This window comes from Trematomus bernacchii, unplaced genomic scaffold (genome assembly GCF_902827165.1).
Source record: "Trematomus bernacchii unplaced genomic scaffold, fTreBer1.1, whole genome shotgun sequence".
Classification (NCBI taxonomy): Eukaryota; Metazoa; Chordata; class Actinopteri; order Perciformes; family Nototheniidae; genus Trematomus; species Trematomus bernacchii.
Window position 1 is genome coordinate 335,050 of NW_022988007.1, and position 20,194 is coordinate 355,243.

Below are 20,194 nucleotides of genomic sequence, written 5' to 3' on the forward strand. Positions count from 1 at the left end.
AGTCCAAGTCGAGTCGCAAGTGTTTTATGATTTTGTCAAGTCGAGTCCAAAGTCATCAAATTGGTGACTCGAGTCTGACTCGAGTCCAAGTCATGTGACTCGAGTCCACACCTCTGGTACTACCCCTCAACCATACTATGCGAGCGTTCACCTACTGAGATATCTATAAACGTAGCCGGCCCCTCGGGGCGGGCCTACCTGAATGCGTGCGCAAGCCCACCGTTTATAAGGCCATCCTTTTCTCTTCAGCAAGCGAGCAACAACTGAAGTAGAGAAAGTAAAACATTTGAAAGAAGAAGAAAGAGTTATACCTTCATGGAGTCGCCACTTCTAGAGACCCGGGCCTGTCCTTCGTGCCCTGGCTTAATAGCGGGCGCCGATCCCCACCACCTCTGCTTCAAGTGTTTGGGGGGACCAGGATATGGCCGAGGCGGTGCCATTCACGTTCGCCATTCCAGCGGGGTGGATGGCTCCGTTTGCCGGGGAGGACGAGGACGAGGACGAGGACTTCTCGTTGTCGGGCACTTCCGGGTCCGGCGTCCATGGAAGTCCACCGCCCAGGTCTGTACTTCCCCCTAGGTCAGGGGTGGGCAATTATTTTTTCCATGGGGCCACATGAGAAACTGAAAATATTGTGGAGGGCCGGGCCAAAAGGCTGAACTCAATTCTGCATAATATTAATTGTATTTCTTTATAAAAAGCAGTAAATAGCATTGTTTTGACAAGCTGGTAAGAGTATATGTTATAGTTAAGCAATGAAAAAGTGAGGTTGCCTTACAAAAAAATGTCATTTATTAAATCAAATTTCCCAAAACAATGGTAAACAAAATGAACGTTTTTCACCATTTGTGACTCATATTAGTGAACATTTTCAGTCACATTCACTCAAACACATTTTGAGTTTCATTTACTGTTGGAAAGAGGTTCTTAGCATTCTAAAGACATCACAATATTGTCTTTGTACTCCAAATATTAAGCAAGATACATCATATTGAACTGTCACTAAACATCACTGAACTGTGATTTTGAGAAAAAGGCTTCCAAAGAAAGTGTCCCAGTTCACTGCTAGTTGGTGCCTTTACATGCCAACATTTGTAGTCTAACCACCTCATTTGGTGTTTTTAAGTTCTCTTTTCTTGTTCAGTGAGAGAAATCTAGTCTCTGCTGGGCTTTAACGAGTGCATCAAAGTCAGGTTGAATGTCTGAGGTGGAGATGCGAAGCACAGCTGACAGATGATCATCAGTGAGAGAGGATCTATACCTGGATTTCGTAAACTTCATAATTGAAAATGTTTGTTCACATATGTATGCGTGTCCATGCACTCGTTTACCTCCGTGAACAGATCGCTCCCTGTCGTCGTCCCTTTCATCGACCGCATTGCTGCCAGCTCCTCCGTAATCTTGAAGTCCGGTGTTATCCCGCGGACGAATACGAGTAACTGGGCTGTGTCGCGGACATCACAGCTCTCGTCCAAAGCCAAGGAGAAAAAGTCGTAACTTGCCACTTCACGTTGCAGCTGAAGCTCCAGATTCCCCGCAATGTCCTCGATCCTTCTAGTCACGGTTCGCCTGGACAGCGGGACTTGCTCAAATGCGGCTTTTTTTTTCAGGGCATATTAGTGCTGCAGAGTCCACCAAGCACTCTTTGACAAACTCCCCCTCCGAGAACGGCTTACTGTTTTTAGCAATTTTGTGGGATATCACAAAGCTGGTCATGGTTGCTGCATCACTGGATGTGTGAAGCTTGGTAAAAAAGCCTTGCTGCTTTTGCAGCTTAGCTAGCAAAGCTTCCGATGTCCGCGCCCTTTCAGCGTCAGTCAAGTTTTTATATTTCTCCGCGTGTTTCGTCTCGTAATGTCGACTCACATTGTACTCCTTAAACACGGCGATCTGCTCCCCGCAAACTAAACACACGGTTTTACCTCCGACTTCAGTAAATAAATACTTAGCAGTCCAATTTTTGTTGAAAACCCTGCATTCAGCATCTACCTTTCTTTTTTTAGCGGACATTTTTTTGAGGGCTAAAGTCGTCTTGTGACAAGGATCCAATAATGTGCACGTCTTGATATACGTATTGCGTCATTATGCACGTGAATAAAAAACAACTTCAAAATAAAAGCAATGCAGCTTTAGTCCATGCATGAGGTAAAGTTAGAAAATATGTTTATTTTGTAATTTCCAATTAGCCTTACACGCAGTGGCGACTGGTCATTAGGGGCAGGTGGGGCACAGCCCCACCTAGTGTCAGCAGAAAGTATTACAAATAATGATTACAAAAATGCAAAAAAATAAATAAAAAAATATATAAAATATATTTTAAGATCATGTTTAATCATCTGATTCGTCTGTACATTGCTGTTTTAGTCTGTGTTCTTCTAATTAGTGTGTCTACAGTCACAGTGTGTGCCTATTGAGCTGTTTAGAGCCATGTGGGACAAAACCTGATTATGCCCCTTCCTCTCGCTGTAAAGTCAACGGTGACTGTAAAAACTTCACTGCGCATGCTCAGAGTATTTTGTAATGAAATGTGTGTGGCAAAAAAATAATGACCAGAGGGGCACGGAGCTACCATCCCCACCATACGTCATCTCAAATCATTCAGAGCTGATTGGCTGTAAGTACGTGTGCCGCGAAAAGTGTGGTGTGTGAAGAGGAGACGAGAGAGCTGCAGTGGCGCGTCCTAAAACCAGGAAGTAAGCACAAAAAAGCAATGAGATTTCTCCAGAGGATTTTAGAAAATAGCTCGAAATAAGATCTGTGGGAAACGTACCTGTTAGATAAATGCACGTTTTGATTAGCCGGATAACATCCACATGTCTACCCTACTTTTATAATTTTTTTATCATAAATCTATGGATTAGATTTATGATAGACTTTTGAAACTACAAGAACATAAGGAGGACTTTTACAAAAAAGTAATAGAAATGTTTTTCCAGAAGGATAGGCAAATGGACTTCATCTTCAAGTCAAGGTAAGACCGCCATTTTATTGAAAATGGGATCTTACTAAGAGAGAACAATTCAATATTTAAATGATAAAATTACATTTTTTGGGTATCCTTTTGTTGAACTGTCTGTTTAAAATTAATCGAAGCATCAGACAAAAAAAGCTTTTGAAAATAATATTATATTTTGGTTTAGGTCAAAATATAATATTTGTAAACCTGAAGAGTCAGTGCCAGTGCCTCAGCAGCCATGAACCTCACTGCACGTCACTGCAGAAGCTTATATATAGACATCTAAGTTTTTTGTGCCCCACCACTTTTGTACATATAAAAACGCCACTGCTTACACGGGCCGGTCAGAGTCAACCAAAGGGCCGTATGTGGCCCGGGGGCCGTACGATGCCCAGGTCTGCCCTAGGTGATGACCATGGCGGCGGAGCGCCCATCTGCTCCCAGCAGGCAGCAGGCTGGGCAGAGAGCCTCTGCCCCGCTGCCGCATGACAGGGCGGCTGCAAATAAACACGGGTGTGTTGGGCATCTCGCTCATTGCTCTTCCGCAAGAGGCCCACACCAAAACAGGCTGTGTCTGTTGTGCACTTCCAGGAGAGAGAAAAGGGGCTTTACTCCATGTACATGTGAGAATTCAGACCCATTCTGGATCTTCGCAGCCTGAATCAGGACATTGCCTGCAAAAAGTTCCATATGTAAACCAATTACTGGAACTAGGGCAGCCGGGCGATTGGTTCACAACCATCGACCTGAAGGACGCTTACTTTCATGTCGAAAATTGCTCCAAAGCACAGCAAGTATTTGCGTTTTGCCTTCCAGGGGGTAGCCTACGAGTACAACAGACTACCGTTTGGCTACTCCCTATCCCCACGCACGTTGAGCAAATGTGTGGCCACAGCGCTTCAGCCGCTCCGCGACCATGGCATGAGGGTTTTTGTAATACGACCTCATAGTCGTGGCCAGGTCCAGGGAAGAGGCAAACAGCCCAATTGATCCAAGTGGATTGTGGTCAATTGGAAGAAGAGCAGTCCCATACCTCACCAGCAGGTGGGGTATCTGGGGATTTTGCTCGATGCAGGCAGACTACGTTCCACCCTGTCAGAGAGCATCCCTGCTTCAGGCAGTTTGCAGACTGCGACAGGGGGCAACGGTGACATCTTTGACCATCATGCAGACTCTGGGTCTCATGGCGGCTAATCATCTCGTGGTACCGCTGGGGTTACTTACTCGCCTGCAGAGGTGGTTTGCCGGCCTTCGTTTAGATCCCAAGAGGCACAAACGACGCCTGGTGACCATCCCCCCCCCCCCCCCCTCAGTGGAGGGCAACCTCCGATACTGGGGGTCCCCAAAGCATCTGCGGAGGGGAACTCCGCTGGGGCGGGTGACCTCCTACGTCACGGTGTTCAATATGTATCCGTGACAGGATGGGGGGGGACCTGCCTAGAGAGAGCTATAGGTGGTGGCTGGCCTGTGACAGAAACTCGGCACATCAACCTTCTAGAGCTATGGGCAGTAGTACTGCTCCTACAGCACTGCAAACCCTTACTACAGGGCAAACATGTGCTGGTGAGGAGCGACAAACGCACCACAGTGGCTTACATCAACAGGCAGGTCGGAGTCAGCTCCGCCGCCTTGTTAGCACAGCGGAGAACCTGTGGTTGTGGGCCTCAGATAATGTTTTTATCTCTGAAGGCCCCCCACATTCCGGGACTGGAGAACAGGGCGGCCGGCCTCATGTCAAGAGGCGGGCCCCTGCCAGACGAATGGTGGTTCTCCCTGGCTCGGCAGGACAATCCACCTTTGGGGGTGGACACGTTTGCACACGAGCCATGGCCAAGATAGCTGCTCTACGCCTTTCCACCACTGCGTCTCATTGAGACGTCTGTCAGTCATCCTAGTGGCCCCAGGTCGCCGCTTGGCGCCGTGGTACGCAGAGGTGACACAGATAATGGTGGGCCGGCCCTGGACGGTTCCTCAGGTCTGGGGGGCGTTGTCTCAGGAAGCAGGTGCAATAGGGGCGTTACCCACTCTGGGCCAACCTCTCCAGGCTTGGCTCCTGAGAGGGACAGGCTGAGACGGGAGGGACTGTCTGACAAAGTTATTCAGACTATCCAGGCAGCAGGAGCAGGATCCACCACAGCCTGTTACAGGACAAAGTGGTTGGGATTCCAGCGGTGGTGTGAAGAAAGGAGTCTAGAGCCTCTATCATGTACATTGGGCTCTATTCTGTCCTATTTACAGATACTGGTGGACAGGGGGCTTGCTTATTCCACAATTAAAGTGTATGCAGCAGCCATTTCGTCCTGCCATGAGAGTTTTGACGGCAGGTCAGCCTTCAGTCAGCCGCTTATGACGCGGTTTTTGCAGGGGGTCAGGAGACAGCGCCCAGTGATGCATGCCTCCTCCCCGCAATGGGATCTGCCGTTGGTGCTCGAGGCTCCGGTCACAGAACCATTTGAGCCTCTGGAGCTCTCCTCCCTGAAGGCACTATCATTGAAAACAGCTTTGCTACTTGCCCTGACTTCGGCCAGGTGAGTGTCCGAGCTGGCCGCTCTGTCGGTGCACCAGAGTTGCCTTTTGATCCGGGGTTCCCGTAGTGGGGCGACACTCAGACCGAACCCCTCCTTTGTTCCCAAGAACCTAAGGAGTTCGTTCAGGTCGAGGGCTATACAGTTAAACGGCTTTATTCTTCCACCCCATATTGGGGACAGGGAGGCTAAATTGCACCTCCTCTGCCCGGTGCGTGCGCTGGCATGTTATGTAGGGCGCACAACTTCCATTAGGCGCACTGAACAGCTGTTTGTGTGCTTTTGGGATGGTGTGGCCGGTAAAGCTCTGTCCAAGAAACGCCTGACAGGATGGCTCTGCGAGTGCATTTCACATGCCTATCGACAGGCGGGGAGAGCCTTCCCCACTGGGGTCCATGCACTCTCTACACGTGGTATGGTTGTATCAACAGCCTTGTTCGACGCCGTGAGTGTGGAGGGCATATGCACGGCGGGGTCTTGGTCTACGCCAGGCCCCGTCATAAGGTTTTATTTTTTGGACATGTCTGGCTCCTTTTCATCGTCTGTGCTTGCTGGGGCAACACAGGACTGGTGAGGGGGGGGGGGGGGGGGGCTGTGGGTCAGTAGGTATCTGATCCCCCCCTGGACATAATGCACTTATGTTTTCCCATGCTCCTTAGGGACCCGGGAAACATGGTGCGCAGTAAGCCCCATACAGGGCTGGAGGACTCTAGGCAGGCGGGGGGGAGCCTTCCCCACTATCGTCCATGCACACTCTACACGAGGTGAGCTTGTGTGAGTGTGGGGGACATGGTGCACTTACGTTCTCCCCATGCTCCTTAGGGACCCGGGAAACATGGTGCGCAGTAAGCCCCATACAGTGCTGGAGGAAGGCTCTCCCCGCCTGCCCAAAGGCACTATTCCTCACTATTTTTCCATGCACACTCTTCACGAGGTAAGCGTGTCTGAGTGTGCTCTACCAGCCAAGTAAATTGTGGCCCCGACTTCTCCACAGTCACAGCCGGAGGAGAAGAAGTTGCGGTGCAGTGGCTGTTAACCAAAAGCCGGTCAGGGGCAGTATGATGGGTCGATGTTGTTGGACGACAGGGCGTTTATGCATCACGGCTCCACCCACTGTACCCATAGAGTCCAGTAGAGGGCGGAGCCTGTGTAAGATATAACGGGGGGTTACGTATTGTAACCCTAGTAATATAAGCACAGGCGGAGCCCTCTACTTGGGGCCCTTTCTGTCCTATGCCGCTCGCTGAAGAGGGTGTAGGATGACAGTCAGGAGGCGTGGCCGCCTTATTTACGGTGGGCTTGCGCACGCATTCAGGTAGGCCCGCCCCGAGGGGCTGGCTACGTTTATAGATGTCTCAGTAGGTGAATGCTTGCATAGTATGATTGAGGGGTAGTACCCATAGAGTCCAGTAGAGGGCTCCGCCTGTGCTTATATAACTAGGGTTACAATACGTAACCCCCCGGTCTGTCATGGGCAGCCAGTGACTGCAGTGTCAGCGGTGTGAATACAAATATTTATTTTATTCATATACATTTTAATTGGTTCAAGGCTCTAAGTTGGACTTCAAATGTGTGACTTCGCAGAGCAAAAGTTGTACTTTTATGAAATGTATTTTTCCTACGTGCAATAGAGAGTATCTCTTTGAGCCTTTTCTCCACTTTTACACAAAACCTCTGAATTAGCTGATATCAGGGCACGAGTAGAATTTCACACTTTTTTTCAAAATGCTGTGACCACATCGACAGTTTTTTTCTGGAAGTGTAAGTGCCCTTTTTCTGAGTCTTATTGAGGATTGGACTAAGACCAGGATTTTTTTTATATCATGCCTTTTTTAAATATTGGTATTTTGCCATGCAATTCATGAGAAAGGGAGGAGAAGCACAGTTCACTGTTGTCAGTTAAAACTGAAAGTTTCTTATTACGTGACTAAAATTGTACAAAAGTTGGCAGGTGTTTCCAACAATTTGAACATTATGTGACTTGTACAGTACATGTAACACTTCAATTAAATAACTTGAACATTTTTCAACTCTGAAACTTTAAGCTGCACAAAGAAATGCACTCTGTAAACCCATCTGCTCACAGTTGCTTATTTAAAGCACCATATTTGTGTTGTTTTCTTGTAATGCCATCAACCTGCCAGGGACTGCAGATGTTAGCCTACATGATCTGAGCAAAATCTGTGTAATGCTCCACTCTTCTCTGAAAACAGAGAAACACAAGAGGACTTCCTGTCCTTTGTTGGCAGGTGAGGAAGCAGGGAAGGAGGGATAATGCATATTTAAGCTTTCTCAAATGAGAAAAAATTACAGTGCTCAATAAATGACCAATCTGATGATTGAAGATTGTATTTTCTCAATGGCATTAATATAGTATGTTTTAGGGATATGTCTGAAGTGGAATCAACAGCATTGTCAAATGCCCCTTTACTCCCAGCAGCTCAGGAAGAAATCCCTCAGGATTATAAAAGACCCCCATCAACCCAGCCACAAACTGTTCAGTCTGTTGCCGTCTGGCAGGCGTTACCGCAGCATCCGGACAAATTGTTGTTGTTAGAGGTTGATCCCGCCCCTGCCCCTGCCCCCGCCTCCGACGTAAGCGAGATGTATGCGGTGCTTGCTTTCTAGACCGACAACTTTTTGGTGCTTGAAACAAACCGGATTCCGGAGCTTAGAGGCGGCTCCGCTGCGTTGTGAACAGGAAAAACCTGTGCTTTTCAAGCTCCAGCTCCGAACCGGCCCTGGAACCGCGTTGGTGTGAAAGGGGCAAAAGTATCTCAACAAAGGCTCGTCTCAATACCCCTCCTCGACTCCTCTCTTCCCCTCCTCCGGGACTTGACCCGGAAATCGATCAAGACACGAAGGACGTTGAAGTTGAAGTTGGAGTTGAAGGACGTCCCAATAGTTGAGATGCACACGGAGGAGGATATACGAGAGCAGACTACGCAGAAGTGTTTTCACTTTCGCGTATAAAAGCCCCGCCCCCACCTTCACAGCTGGTCGATTTCAACACAGGAAAACGGAGAACTGGAAGAATGAGTGGAAAAGCGTCACATAAATCTAAGTGCTCACAGCTCCGTGGGAATTATTATGTGCAATTCATTTCTTAAGGTTATACTAAACATTTAAGTCATGTTTAATGATCTTGAACGTCACTAAAACATAGCTATTAAGAAAGCTATTTCATAAATGGCTAGATCTTGATAAATAACAATTATTTTTATTGTTTTGTGTTAAATTATTTAAAATGCACAGTCCTGAATGTGGGTTTGTGGTGAATGTGGGGATCTACAAGACACACATTTTCAGAGTAAAGGCTTTCACATTATTATAATTATAATTTTATTGAAATGTACATCTTACACCACAACGGAACACAAAAGCAGGACCAACCATCATACATTGAATTCCTTGACTAACGGACCGTCCACACAGCAGCGTTAAAAAAATCTTGGAGGTGGGCGTATCTGAAGCTAGGGGATTTTTTGCGAGCAAGGCACCAACAACCAATCACATGAATCTCCCGCCCCCGACATACGAAGCAAAACAGTTTGAAGTAAACTGGATATAAACTCCCCAAACAGGCGAAAACATACCACTGTCTCTGCCACCTCCCTCCATGCCTGGCTCCTCCGGTTTATATCCCGGTAGGTAAATAGGGACTGGTCATAAAGCACCGGGTGATTCCCTACCGCTAATTTCTCCTCCATTTTTTGGAATATGAGGAAATGACCTGCGGTATGTCTCTCCCAGCATACACGGGATTTGATTGGCTGACGCTTCCACCTCAGCTTCAAAAGTTGAACATTGCTCAACTTTGAATCCTGAAAATCCTGAAAATCTCCGCTCGCCTGCCCACAATGCAGTTCGGCGAAAAGTGAGGCAAAGTGACGTCACCCCATTCAAAGTGAATGGGCAGAAGCGTTTCAAGATTTTTTAACGCTGCTGTGTGGACGGTCCGTAACAAGAGAAAGATTCATTAATTTAAATAAATATTTACAAACAAATTCTAAGTTCTAAAGGGTTATTCAGTTAAACCCGATGAGAGGGGATACAGCTGTGCACATGTCATCATTAACAGACGTCGTTTAAGAGTGACGTTTGAGTGAACGAGGACGTCCCAATTAATACCTGAGGACTCCTCTGTCCTCGCGTCTCCTCCTCGTGTCTCTCGCTCGCATCTTACGGAGGCGGAGCTAAGACGCAAGGAAGGGACGCGAGAGAGGGAAAGGAGGAGGTGAAATATTCAATTGAGACGAGCCTCTCGTCTGTTGTTGTGGTAGGGATTTGCATAGTTTGTCATTCTTCATTGCTTAAATGTATAATTGTCTAAGCCTTAAATGCATATGCTGTTCACTCTGCACTGACAGTGATTCCCCCAAGAGACAATCCCAAAAAATCAATAGAACAGATTCATACTTAACATTCCAGTAGGGACCTACTGTGTACTGTATTCAATTTCAGATCTATTACTATTCCTATACATCACATGTAAACCTAACAGGACTTTGTGGTCAGTGTTGATACCAATGTATGCTATGGCGTTCATCATCTCTTTTCATAGCCTACTGTAGTAATCTGATTACTACAGACTTACTATAACTATTAATTACTGGTTAAATATTTAATTGTTGTAGCCTGTGGTATGCATTAAGGCGTATAGTGTATTTTAGGCAGAGATTCCCATTACTTTTGTATCATAGGAATATTATAGTGATTGCACTTTTGAGTTGCAGAAAAAGTAAGAGCTGCATTAAACTGCAGATACTTTGCACTTACACGCTAAATGTATATATCCTTTTTAAGTTGTTATGTTGGTCTAGTTTATGCAAAGGTATTATTTGTATATTATGTGTTGTGTATACTGTATGTCTCTTTCGCCTTTTAATATTAATAAATCAACTGATTATAATTATTTTATGTTTTTCTGTGGAATGCAAATTAGGATCAATAATCTGATCTAATAATCTTAATGCACTTTTACATGCCACCACTATAGGATACTGTATTCAAAATATACTGGAGGGACTGTCTTTTTATGTATGAATGTCACGTATTTATTTGTATATTATTACACACCATGATATATGGATATAATAAAACAGTGGGGCTCGTGTGTGTCCCGTAGCAGGATGCCTGTGTGGGGGTGCAGTATCCTGTACTAACAAGAGGTATACGCCCCTGTGGACTGTAGAGGTCCTCCTCCTACCGGCTGCTGCAGGCACACCTTTGCTGCACCCCCTCTTCTCCTCCACGCAGCGTGCCACGGGACAGGACGCACATAGAGGCTCGTGTCCGTCAGGGAGACCCGCGAGCTGTGATCTGAAGGAGAGGAGCTGCTGATCGGTGCACCGGAGCAGGATGCTGCTGTTCCCGGATCAGTGAGAGAGTGACGCTGCGCTGCGTGCCAGAGACATGCGGATCTGTCCACTCCTCCACCAGCTCTCACTGTAGTTACTGTAAAGTCCTGCCTGTCCTCACACACACACACAGATCCTCTGCTCGCCTCTCCTGCTGGGATATGTCCTCGCTGGATGCCGGGATGCCTGGGACTCTCCTCACACTGTTCTTGGGTAAGTTCAATTCACAGTCCCGCTGCAGTTGTGAAGAAATAATTGGTGTGTGTGTGTGTGTGTGTGTGTGTGTGTGTGTGTGTGTGTGTGTGTGTGTGTGTGTGTGTGTGTTGTGTGTGTGTGTGGTGTGTGGTGTGTGTGTGGTGTGTGTGTGTGTGTGTTGGTGTGTGTGTGTGTGTGTGTGTGTGTGTGTGTGTGTGTGTGTGTGTGTGTGTGTGTGTGTGTGTGTGTGTGTGTGTGTGTGTGTGTGTACTCTCAGATGTGTTTTCAGAGACAGTTTTTGCTCTGTGCTGTTTTATTGTTTGGTAAGTACAACCTTATGAAAATAACTGTAGTAATCCGTGTTGGAGCTTATTTAATGCAGTTTCAAAAAGTAATGTACATTTAATATGCGACATGCAGTACTGGCATGGATCCATATGTGTTGTTAATGCCACCTAATACAGTAAGGTTATTGTTAACACACTTTGGAGGACGAGGGGTCCAAATGGCAATGTTGAAGAATTATGAAAATGAACATAACCTCACCATGAACTACAACCTGAGTAAGATTCCCATGTGTGTGTTATCATAGGAATATTATAGTGATTGTACTTTTGAGTTGTGAGTAGCAGGAGCTTTCTTAAAAGGTCACCATTGAGTACCAGTCCCCACACACATCAATATAGAAATATTATTGTTGTATTATAGTGTGTTTTATAAATCCAAATTAAGTGTTATTAAGAGGAATAAGCATCACCTAAAATCGTACTGTGGTTCTGGCACTTTAGGTTGTGGAACGTAACTCCACAATGGGGTTTGAATGTATAATTGTATTATTACAACAAGCAATGGCAGTTCCCTTGTTAACTGGAGTTCGTGCTGACTTTCATCGCGATTATGCCTTCTGAATGAATGAATGACACATTCTGTTCGAGGACGTTCTTTTACTTCTTTACTTCTTCAAGTCAACCCCCTTCCCCATTCTAGAGATGTTTTTGTCTAGAAGATTTAAGTTTTCACTCAAAACTAGGGTGAAGGTGAATTATTTACAATGTGCTGGTTGTGCAGTATTCTTTCTTGCGTTAGTTGTATTTTCCTCACCAAATGATACAAATATATTGCATAAAGTGTTATATGTCAGTATAAATACACAGTACATACTTTTGTTTGGTGTGAAGGAAAAATTAATCTCACGTTCTTTTTGTTTTACCATAATTTGTTGACAAAGCATATCATGTGTAGTTCCATCGTGAAATGCACGTTGTTGCATCCCAGTGTGTGTGTTTGTACACACGTGTGAGCACACAGCCCGCGCCCGGCCGTCAGAACAGCGCAGGGCCGTGACATCACAATTAGTGCAGTTGTCCATGGGGTGATGGGAGCTTTCATTAGTTGCATTATGGGAGCGTGGTTGGACAGGCCATGGCGGAGCAGCAGATTCTTCCTCATGGCACTGCCTCTTCACTCTGGGAAACTTGTCCTCGTTTTCGCCACAAATTAAATGCAGCTGAATAATTCTGATGGAGCCTCAATTAGTTTTTAGTTTTTAATGAACACAGTGTTTTCTCTGGGAGAGTGTAGCCACGAAGCTCTACATAATCATTAACATATTTGAGGGTGGTCTGCGTTTCTGTGCTGCTGACTTTACCTTATCGAAGTACAGCTCACACCCCAGCTATGAAGATTTCCGAGGCATGCTGTGCGACAGCTATTATCATCCCACTGCCTATTCCTGTGACCTTGAGAATGAAGGTAGTAATACAGTGTCCCCGCTAGTATGGTACAATTAAAAGCTTTTTTTTACAGGATCATTTTTATCCGTCATTCATGCTGGAAACTAGCCTGATGAAAAGCAATTGTTTTCTTAATTGAGACTGAATGAATGACTGATGTGCCAGAGGGATGATGAGGCATTTGTGCCGGACATGTTCTCTCCATCTCCTCCCTTGGATTAGTCTCTTTCACACTGTATTTTTAGCACACTTTTAAAGTGACCTTTCGGATACTCATTTTTTGTGGCTGCTGTCCCGCGCAGCACAGAGAAATATCACAGATATCCTCCTAGAGCAGCTGGAGCCAGAACCTCCGTGTCACCTGACATGCTCTGCAGCGAGTCACAAACAGTGCTGAGCCCTATCTGTCCCCTGTCTCTAAATATAGAGGAGATCACCGGCGGCAGGCCGAAGGATCTGTCAAGTGTAGAGAAGTCTCCAGAGCCAGAGGTTAGGATGTGACATCTTGCCGGGCTCTGGCCTCAAGTCTCTGGCAGCCGCCCACCCATGTCTCCCCTTCCTCCATCTCTCTCCCCTCCTGTCTCCTCTGTCCGCCTCCGCTGTGTGTCTTAGGTGACTTTGACAGTCCAGAGACTCAAATAGGTAGATGGTCAGATTTGTTGTGTGTGTCCATGGACTTCACTCCTCCTCTCTATCTCTCTCTCTGTGATGCACATGCCATCTCTTCTTTGTCTCAGTCCACATTCACCTTGGCTCTGCTCTCTGTGTGTTTGCCCGCCTCTCGCTCTGTGCCAGTCACTTCAGACACTCTAGGTTAGTCAGAGCTGTCGTATGCAACTTACACTCACAAGGCAAAATTAAAGCGTACAAGCTGAAGGGTTGTTGCACCCAAATACAACTTTGTCTAGCCATGCAGGTTTTTGTTTTATTTGAGATATCACTCTCTGAGATACTATAGGGCAGGGTAAGTTTGGCCAAATGCCTTTATCATGACAACTTCTGGTCTGACCTGGGAGTACAGGAAAGCACTTTCACTTTGGTGAACAGCATGTGAGAACTAGTGAGAAAAGGATATGTTAGAATCAGAATCAGAAGATTGTTGTTATACTCCTGTAACACGACATTTTGCAGGCTTCCATCTATGCAATTTCAAATAGAAACAAATACATCGAAACAGTAATACAAACAGTAATAGCAGCAAAGAGAATACAAAAATAGAAGGCACTAGTTCAATGTACACATTTACAAAGTTTAAAAATGTACGGATTTGGTAATAAAAATGTTAAAAAAAAGCACAAGATCAATGAATCTTTATTTTAAATTGTGGATGCAGTCCCATGACGTGGCTGGGCCAACTGCACTCTGGTTGTGCCACTATCAGCTCAACAACCCGCCAATTCCAATACATTCAAGCTGGTGTGTGTGTATTGGTGTTGGTGTGTGTGTGTTTGTGTATTTGTGTATGTGTGTGTGTGTGCTCCTCCCAAAGTTTATTACGGAATTTTCTTCAATTCAAGTTGTGGTTTACACTGTACCAACATTACCCACACTAAATGATTCATCGAGTTAGGTGTGAAACTATGCCTACATGTTTTTTTTACTCTTTCTTCGATGGAATGCAGACAGCTAAATTAGCAAAATAAGTGTCAATGGCCAGTAGATATTTGTGCAGTCACCCAACCCTAGAGGGCTCTAGACAGGACCAAGTTTATTTACTAAAGCATTAGCTTAGCGTAGCGCACATGAGGTTTCAATATAAAGCCTGTGTTGGTTTCAGTTATTCAGTTATTAGATTGTTTTTATTTTCAAGTGTTTTTTCAAGTGTTCATCTTTAACCAGAATGACCGCAGAGCTGTTACTGATAACAGGAAGCCGCTGTGACTTTTAATTTTGGCATTAAGACATTTTCTGTGGATTTACTACCATGAGTGATACTTCATGAGCTGTAACAAAATTACCAGTAAAGATCCCTCTGAAAAGCAGATGCATGACATGATCCTGTGGAAGTCACTGGAGCTGTGTGTGTGTGTGTGTGTGTGCACAGGCATGTGTGAAGGGTGAGTTTTAATTAGCTGAGCGCAGCAGCAGGGGGGAACTTCCCCTTACTGCACGCCTCTTCAGCCAGCTGACAAAAATCACAGTGACAACGTCGTCTCTCTCCCCTCTCACCCCCTTCACATCTCACCCCTTCTCTCCCTCCCTGGCTGCCTTCACTCCGTCCATCAAAAGAAACCAAAACATCTCTCTTTATCACAAAGCATGGCACGAGACGATGGGGCGCAGCAATGCAACAAATGAGCCGGTGGCTATTTATAAAATCAGCTTTGTTACATCCATAGAACTTCAGGCGTTGTATTTATTGCAACAGGATTAAATATTTCTAAGAATTCTGAATGAATTGTCTTCCAAAAAGTCATTCTGTTGCTGACTTCACACTTTGAAATGCTTTTGAGCATTTCAAAGCCTCCCTGGATGGAGGACAGGAAGCATCCCCTGAGAGGAGCTTTTGTTTGACTCCTCCTGTAATGGAGACCATATGTTCTCCATGTTTTCACTGTGAGAATGAGGTTAATACTTATTTCCAAAATATTTGTCTTGCGATATTCATTCCACCCACCCCGCAGATTTATGGGCTGTTCCGTCATGTGGGTGCGTTTTGTTGTGCAGTGATGTAGCGCTGTGCTCATGATGGCTCGTCAATGAGAACAGAGTTGTTTGTGAGAAGTCAACATCCATGAGAGGCAGCGATCAGGCTGGTGGCTCATCTGGAGCCGTCAGGAACATCTGAGGATAGATCGGGGTTTCTCTGGATCAGATGCTGCATTCATGTCAATACCAACAATCTGCTCTTTGCTTAATGTAAGGCAGCAATACTGCAGTAAATAAAATGTGTTCCTGTTTGTGTGTGCAGGCTTCACTGATGCAGAGTGTTTCAATCTGACACTGGGAATCAAACATATCTGATCAATGTGACACTGCTGCTGCAGGGCACGTCTGCTGTCTGACAAGTTTTTCTCAAAGTGGGGTCCACACGAGGACAGGGGGGGGGCCTGCACTGAAAAAACAGAAACGGAAAGGACAGATATTAAGACACGATACAAGAAGAACAAACATTTAACAGCACATCAATTAACACATACATTTGAATAAAGTCAACGTTTCCGTTTTTTCCGTGCGGCTTTAAAAAGCTGTGGTATGGAATATACTGTGTACACCTGCAGCGTTCTTTGGCAAGAGTTTTTATTTTTTTTAATCTGCTCTGGCTGATTGACGGACCAACAAGGACAGCTAATTAGTCTTCACTGTTAATTTGAGTCAAACAGACTGTCTGTGCGGGATGAAAGCTGCTCATATCCTCACACTTCAAGGAACTGTGAGACAAACACTCTGAGTATAGCAGCCTTATCCCTATACAACCAAACACATTCAGACATTAACATGAATTGGTTGGTGCTGCAGATGTAGTTAATACGGTTGGTGTTGCAGATTTAATTAATAGGCTTAGTCATGTCTGCAGTGACTGAATGATGGCTGAGTGATATGAAGGCCGGAGTTTCCCCCTACATCCTCTGGCTGGAACGTTTCAGGAATGAAGCACACATTTCTTCTGGAAATGAAAAGCAAATAAAGTCAATTGATCCCTGTTTGCAAAAGATTTCAAGTCACCCAATCAGCTGAAGTCAGGGAACTATGCTTTATGAAGCAATATGCTTAATCTCTGGACCATACTCACACGTCCTGACTTTCACTCCTGCAGTCCCTCTTTGTTTTCTCCTTTCATTTTGCTCATAGACATCCTCTGTGAATCAGTAGAATAAAATAAAGCCCTATGCAGCCAGACGTTAAGGATACATCTGTTAGAGTTTTATCTTAATCTGATCTCAATATATCCCGCCTCAACGTAAACTGTCTCCGGATGATGGCCTGCCTGCTTTGAAGTTTTCAGTTTTGCAGTTATGTCAGAACCGGAAGGCTGACATACCTGCAAACATAAGACTCAGAGAAATGCTTCTGTCTCCCCTTAAACTCCTGTATCCTCATCCCTCAGTATCCCATAATGCATGTGGGTTAAATAGTGCTATCAGGCAACAGAATGGTTCAACATGTAAAGTGCGGACGTATCATAGATGCCAAGATGCTTATGGCTGCCTCTGTGTTGTGGTGCATTCTCTTTGGTCTTCTTTTGTTTGTAATTCAGTTTTTCCTACCTATTTCCTCATACTATGTTTATATACAGGGGTGCACACAACTTTCTCAGTGAGGTACTCAGATGAGTACCTGGAGTCAGTGTTTGGTACTCCAACTTCTGAGCCGTTTGGCCCCCAGAGCGTTCCGTTTGTAGATCTATCCACCTTGGGACCCGTTATCGTTTGCGGGGTCCGTTTCCGCGTTTCCGTTACGGCCTTGTGTGAACGAACGGGCTATACGAAAGAGAAAAGTAGCGGATACAACCGTTTGCGTTCTTGTGTAAACAGCACCTTAGTCTCATGGCAGCATCACATTTTCTAGGTGTTGGACATCCTGTAACCATCTAATGTTAGTCATGCAAAGCAGAAAGCAGTGGCTAATAAAAAGGAATGCCTTTATTTCTTGATAAACTTCGAGACCACCTGATCCCCATCAGTTCTGTTCTAGGTGGCATGACATGTTTCTCCAGAGAGAAGCACTGACGTGTGAGGGTCTGACTTCATGCTTCAGGTAGCAGTGAAAGCTGTCTTATTGCGCGAACATTCAATGTTTAATTTATGCAAGTCTTTCATTAATTCATAGAGTGATTTGGTCGGTTTCCACTGAAGAACAATATATTTCCGAATATAAATGCAGTAAAAATAAACTGATGTTCATTAGGGTAAGTGAAATAATAATTATGGGGGATTCAGGGAATTACACTATTTTAGACTAGTTTGCATTGTTAACAAAGAACATGTTGATAGTGAGCATATAAGTAAGAGTTTCACTGATCACAAATGTAGTTTCTCTTCCTTTGATATCTGCCCTGCTTCTGCTTGATATAGCAGAAACAGCCACTGAGGTAAGACCAATGTTTGCCATTAGAGTATTCATGCTTCAAAACGGGCGTGATTTTGGTCAATTTTGGCAAGAAATATACACTAATGCAGGTTAATTTAAATGTAGTAAAAACTTTGACAACAGAATAACATTTTACGAGAAGATACTGCAGAAGGGTCGTAATGCAGATGTGTTTCCTTCCTGTTGTGTGAAAGTGCTTTGAGAGATGGAAGACTAAAGTCCCTTCCTATTGGCTGGTGTTTTTGTCACCAGCTGTCTCTCTTCTGTCTATTCTTGGCCTTTGTACCTTGGTGCTCATGCAGGCTGACAGCCTAACCACAGTGTGCCAGGCTACAATATAAAAAAACAACACAAAATGCTACCTTATCTGCTCTGATACCTACCTTGGCTTTGTGTGTGGTGTCATGTTATTTGGGAGAAGACAATATAGAAGAGCTGGAGGAAGGACCAAAATAGAATAGGCAAACAACCAAATTACAGGTCTAGGATGCGATATATCGTATGTGTTTTAGAAACTTAGGGTTAGGGTTGGAGAGAGTTAAAGCTGTGAGGGGATATTATTTAACACCAACCTTTATGTCATGACAGTTAGTTTCAAGCTTTAAAAAAAACAAAATGAGGTTAAAAGGCTTGACAGCTACAGAATGGAGAAGCTTGCCAATTACACTTCAGTTGTGCTCAGGCTGTTTTCCTGTACACTGGAACTTCTCATTTTAATGACATGCTGTGATTTCTGGCTGATTGCGTTTCTTGATCAGTTACCAGTCAAACAGTTCCCAAATCTAAGGTATTAGTTTAATGGGCTTTTATCTCTGATTGGAAAAAACTGATTGAAAAATTAGACCTTAATGGCCAAAATGGATCTTTTAAAATAATGTACCTTCCTTTCTATTTTGGAGTTTAATTGTTTCTTTGTAATTAGGTCATACATGACTGATATTTCCACTTTGATTGAATCCACATTTTTTCAGAAGATACCAAATGTGTCTCATGAGAATCTTAACATATAAACTGTAGTTTTGTCCTTTTAACTTCAGAAGTTGTCAACTCCAGCTTTTCCCCATTTATATCTTCCTAATGAATGGATCAAATAGCGTCAGTAAAGAAAAGCAAGATCAAAGACTCATTTAGTGGGAATGCTGATACAGCATTCCAACTATATGTTATGCTACGTGACAAAAAGTTTATTATTATTATTCCGCCGACTTATTTTGGCCCTCTTCTCCTCCCACATTCAACATCGCAGAAACTCCGTTCAAACATCAAAACGTTCAGCTCGGTCGGGAATCGCAGGCTATTACTTTTCTCATTCATAACTTTCATAATTCCAGAGATACAGCCCATAATTCATCAAATTTGTAACCATTGAAGTCAATGGAGATATTCTTCAGACTTCAACAAATCTTCATGCGACTTCAACTGCTAACTGTTCATTCATACTTTCACTGAGAAACCTCATTCCAACTTTAAAATGTTACACATCTATCCGACATTATTCGTGTAACACAACTTTTAAATCTGATTCTTACTTTTAGAGATATTAAACATTGTTCAGACCTTGTTAAAGAGGTTTTCTTCAGATTTTAACATTAACTAGAGTGCGTGATGTCACAGCTAGAGTGGAGCAAATCTTGAAATTTGCCTTCATATATTTTTTTTAAACTGCCATAATTCCCAAACCCTACATTCCTGAGACATAATTTTTCATGACAAACGTAGGAAAACATCTCGTAGCTTGAAAAATGACAAATAATTAAGCAAAAAATAATTCAACAAAATGCCTCTTGAGGGCATGAAGTGACAAAAACGTTCAACATGTCTCCATTAAAACCCATTGTAATTTCAGGCTGATATTTCCTCACAGCAGCAGCCGCACACCTTTAGTTAAACTGCCAAAAAGGCCACATTATTAACCCGAAAGTACACCAAAATTACACTTCAGATACTCAACTTCCTTGACATGCTTCACGTTTTGAAATTTCACAGATATCTGTTATCGTTCTTCCACAAAACGTTTACATGTAAGAGGTTTATCTCTCATTCAGAACAATGCAAACCTTTGATCTCTTCAGAGCTCGTTAGCTCAACTATAAACACCTGTGTAATGGAACACGATGATGTCATAACTCCAACTGACAGCAGTCAGTTCTAACTGTTCATTTCATACTCACACACACACACTCTCTCTCACAAACTCTCTCTCTCTCTCTCTCTCTCTCTCTCTATCTCCCCTGCACACAGGTCATCTCTCCTCTCTCTCTCTCGTCTTGCCACACACAACAGACACACAAAAACTCAATATCACCTCTAATAGCGCTCTGCTATCTATCGAGTATTCTATCTAGCTCGATATATCTATCTCATCTAGCTCTATCTGCTCTCCTCTATTCTCTC

General features: G+C 44.3%; 1 protein-coding gene across 1 annotated transcript in view; it reads left to right on the forward strand.

Moving 5' to 3' along the window:
* The first annotated feature begins 10,804 nt into the window (after positions 1-10,804).
* LOC117472131 (CXADR-like membrane protein) overlaps positions 10,805-20,194 on the forward strand; it is a 74,001-nt gene continuing 64,611 nt past the window's right edge. The window contains exon 1 of the mRNA XM_034117265.1: positions 10,805-11,054. Coding sequence (XP_033973156.1) covers positions 11,003-11,054 — 52 coding nt within the window. The 5' untranslated portion in view covers positions 10,805-11,002. The remainder of the gene's footprint in view (positions 11,055-20,194) is intronic.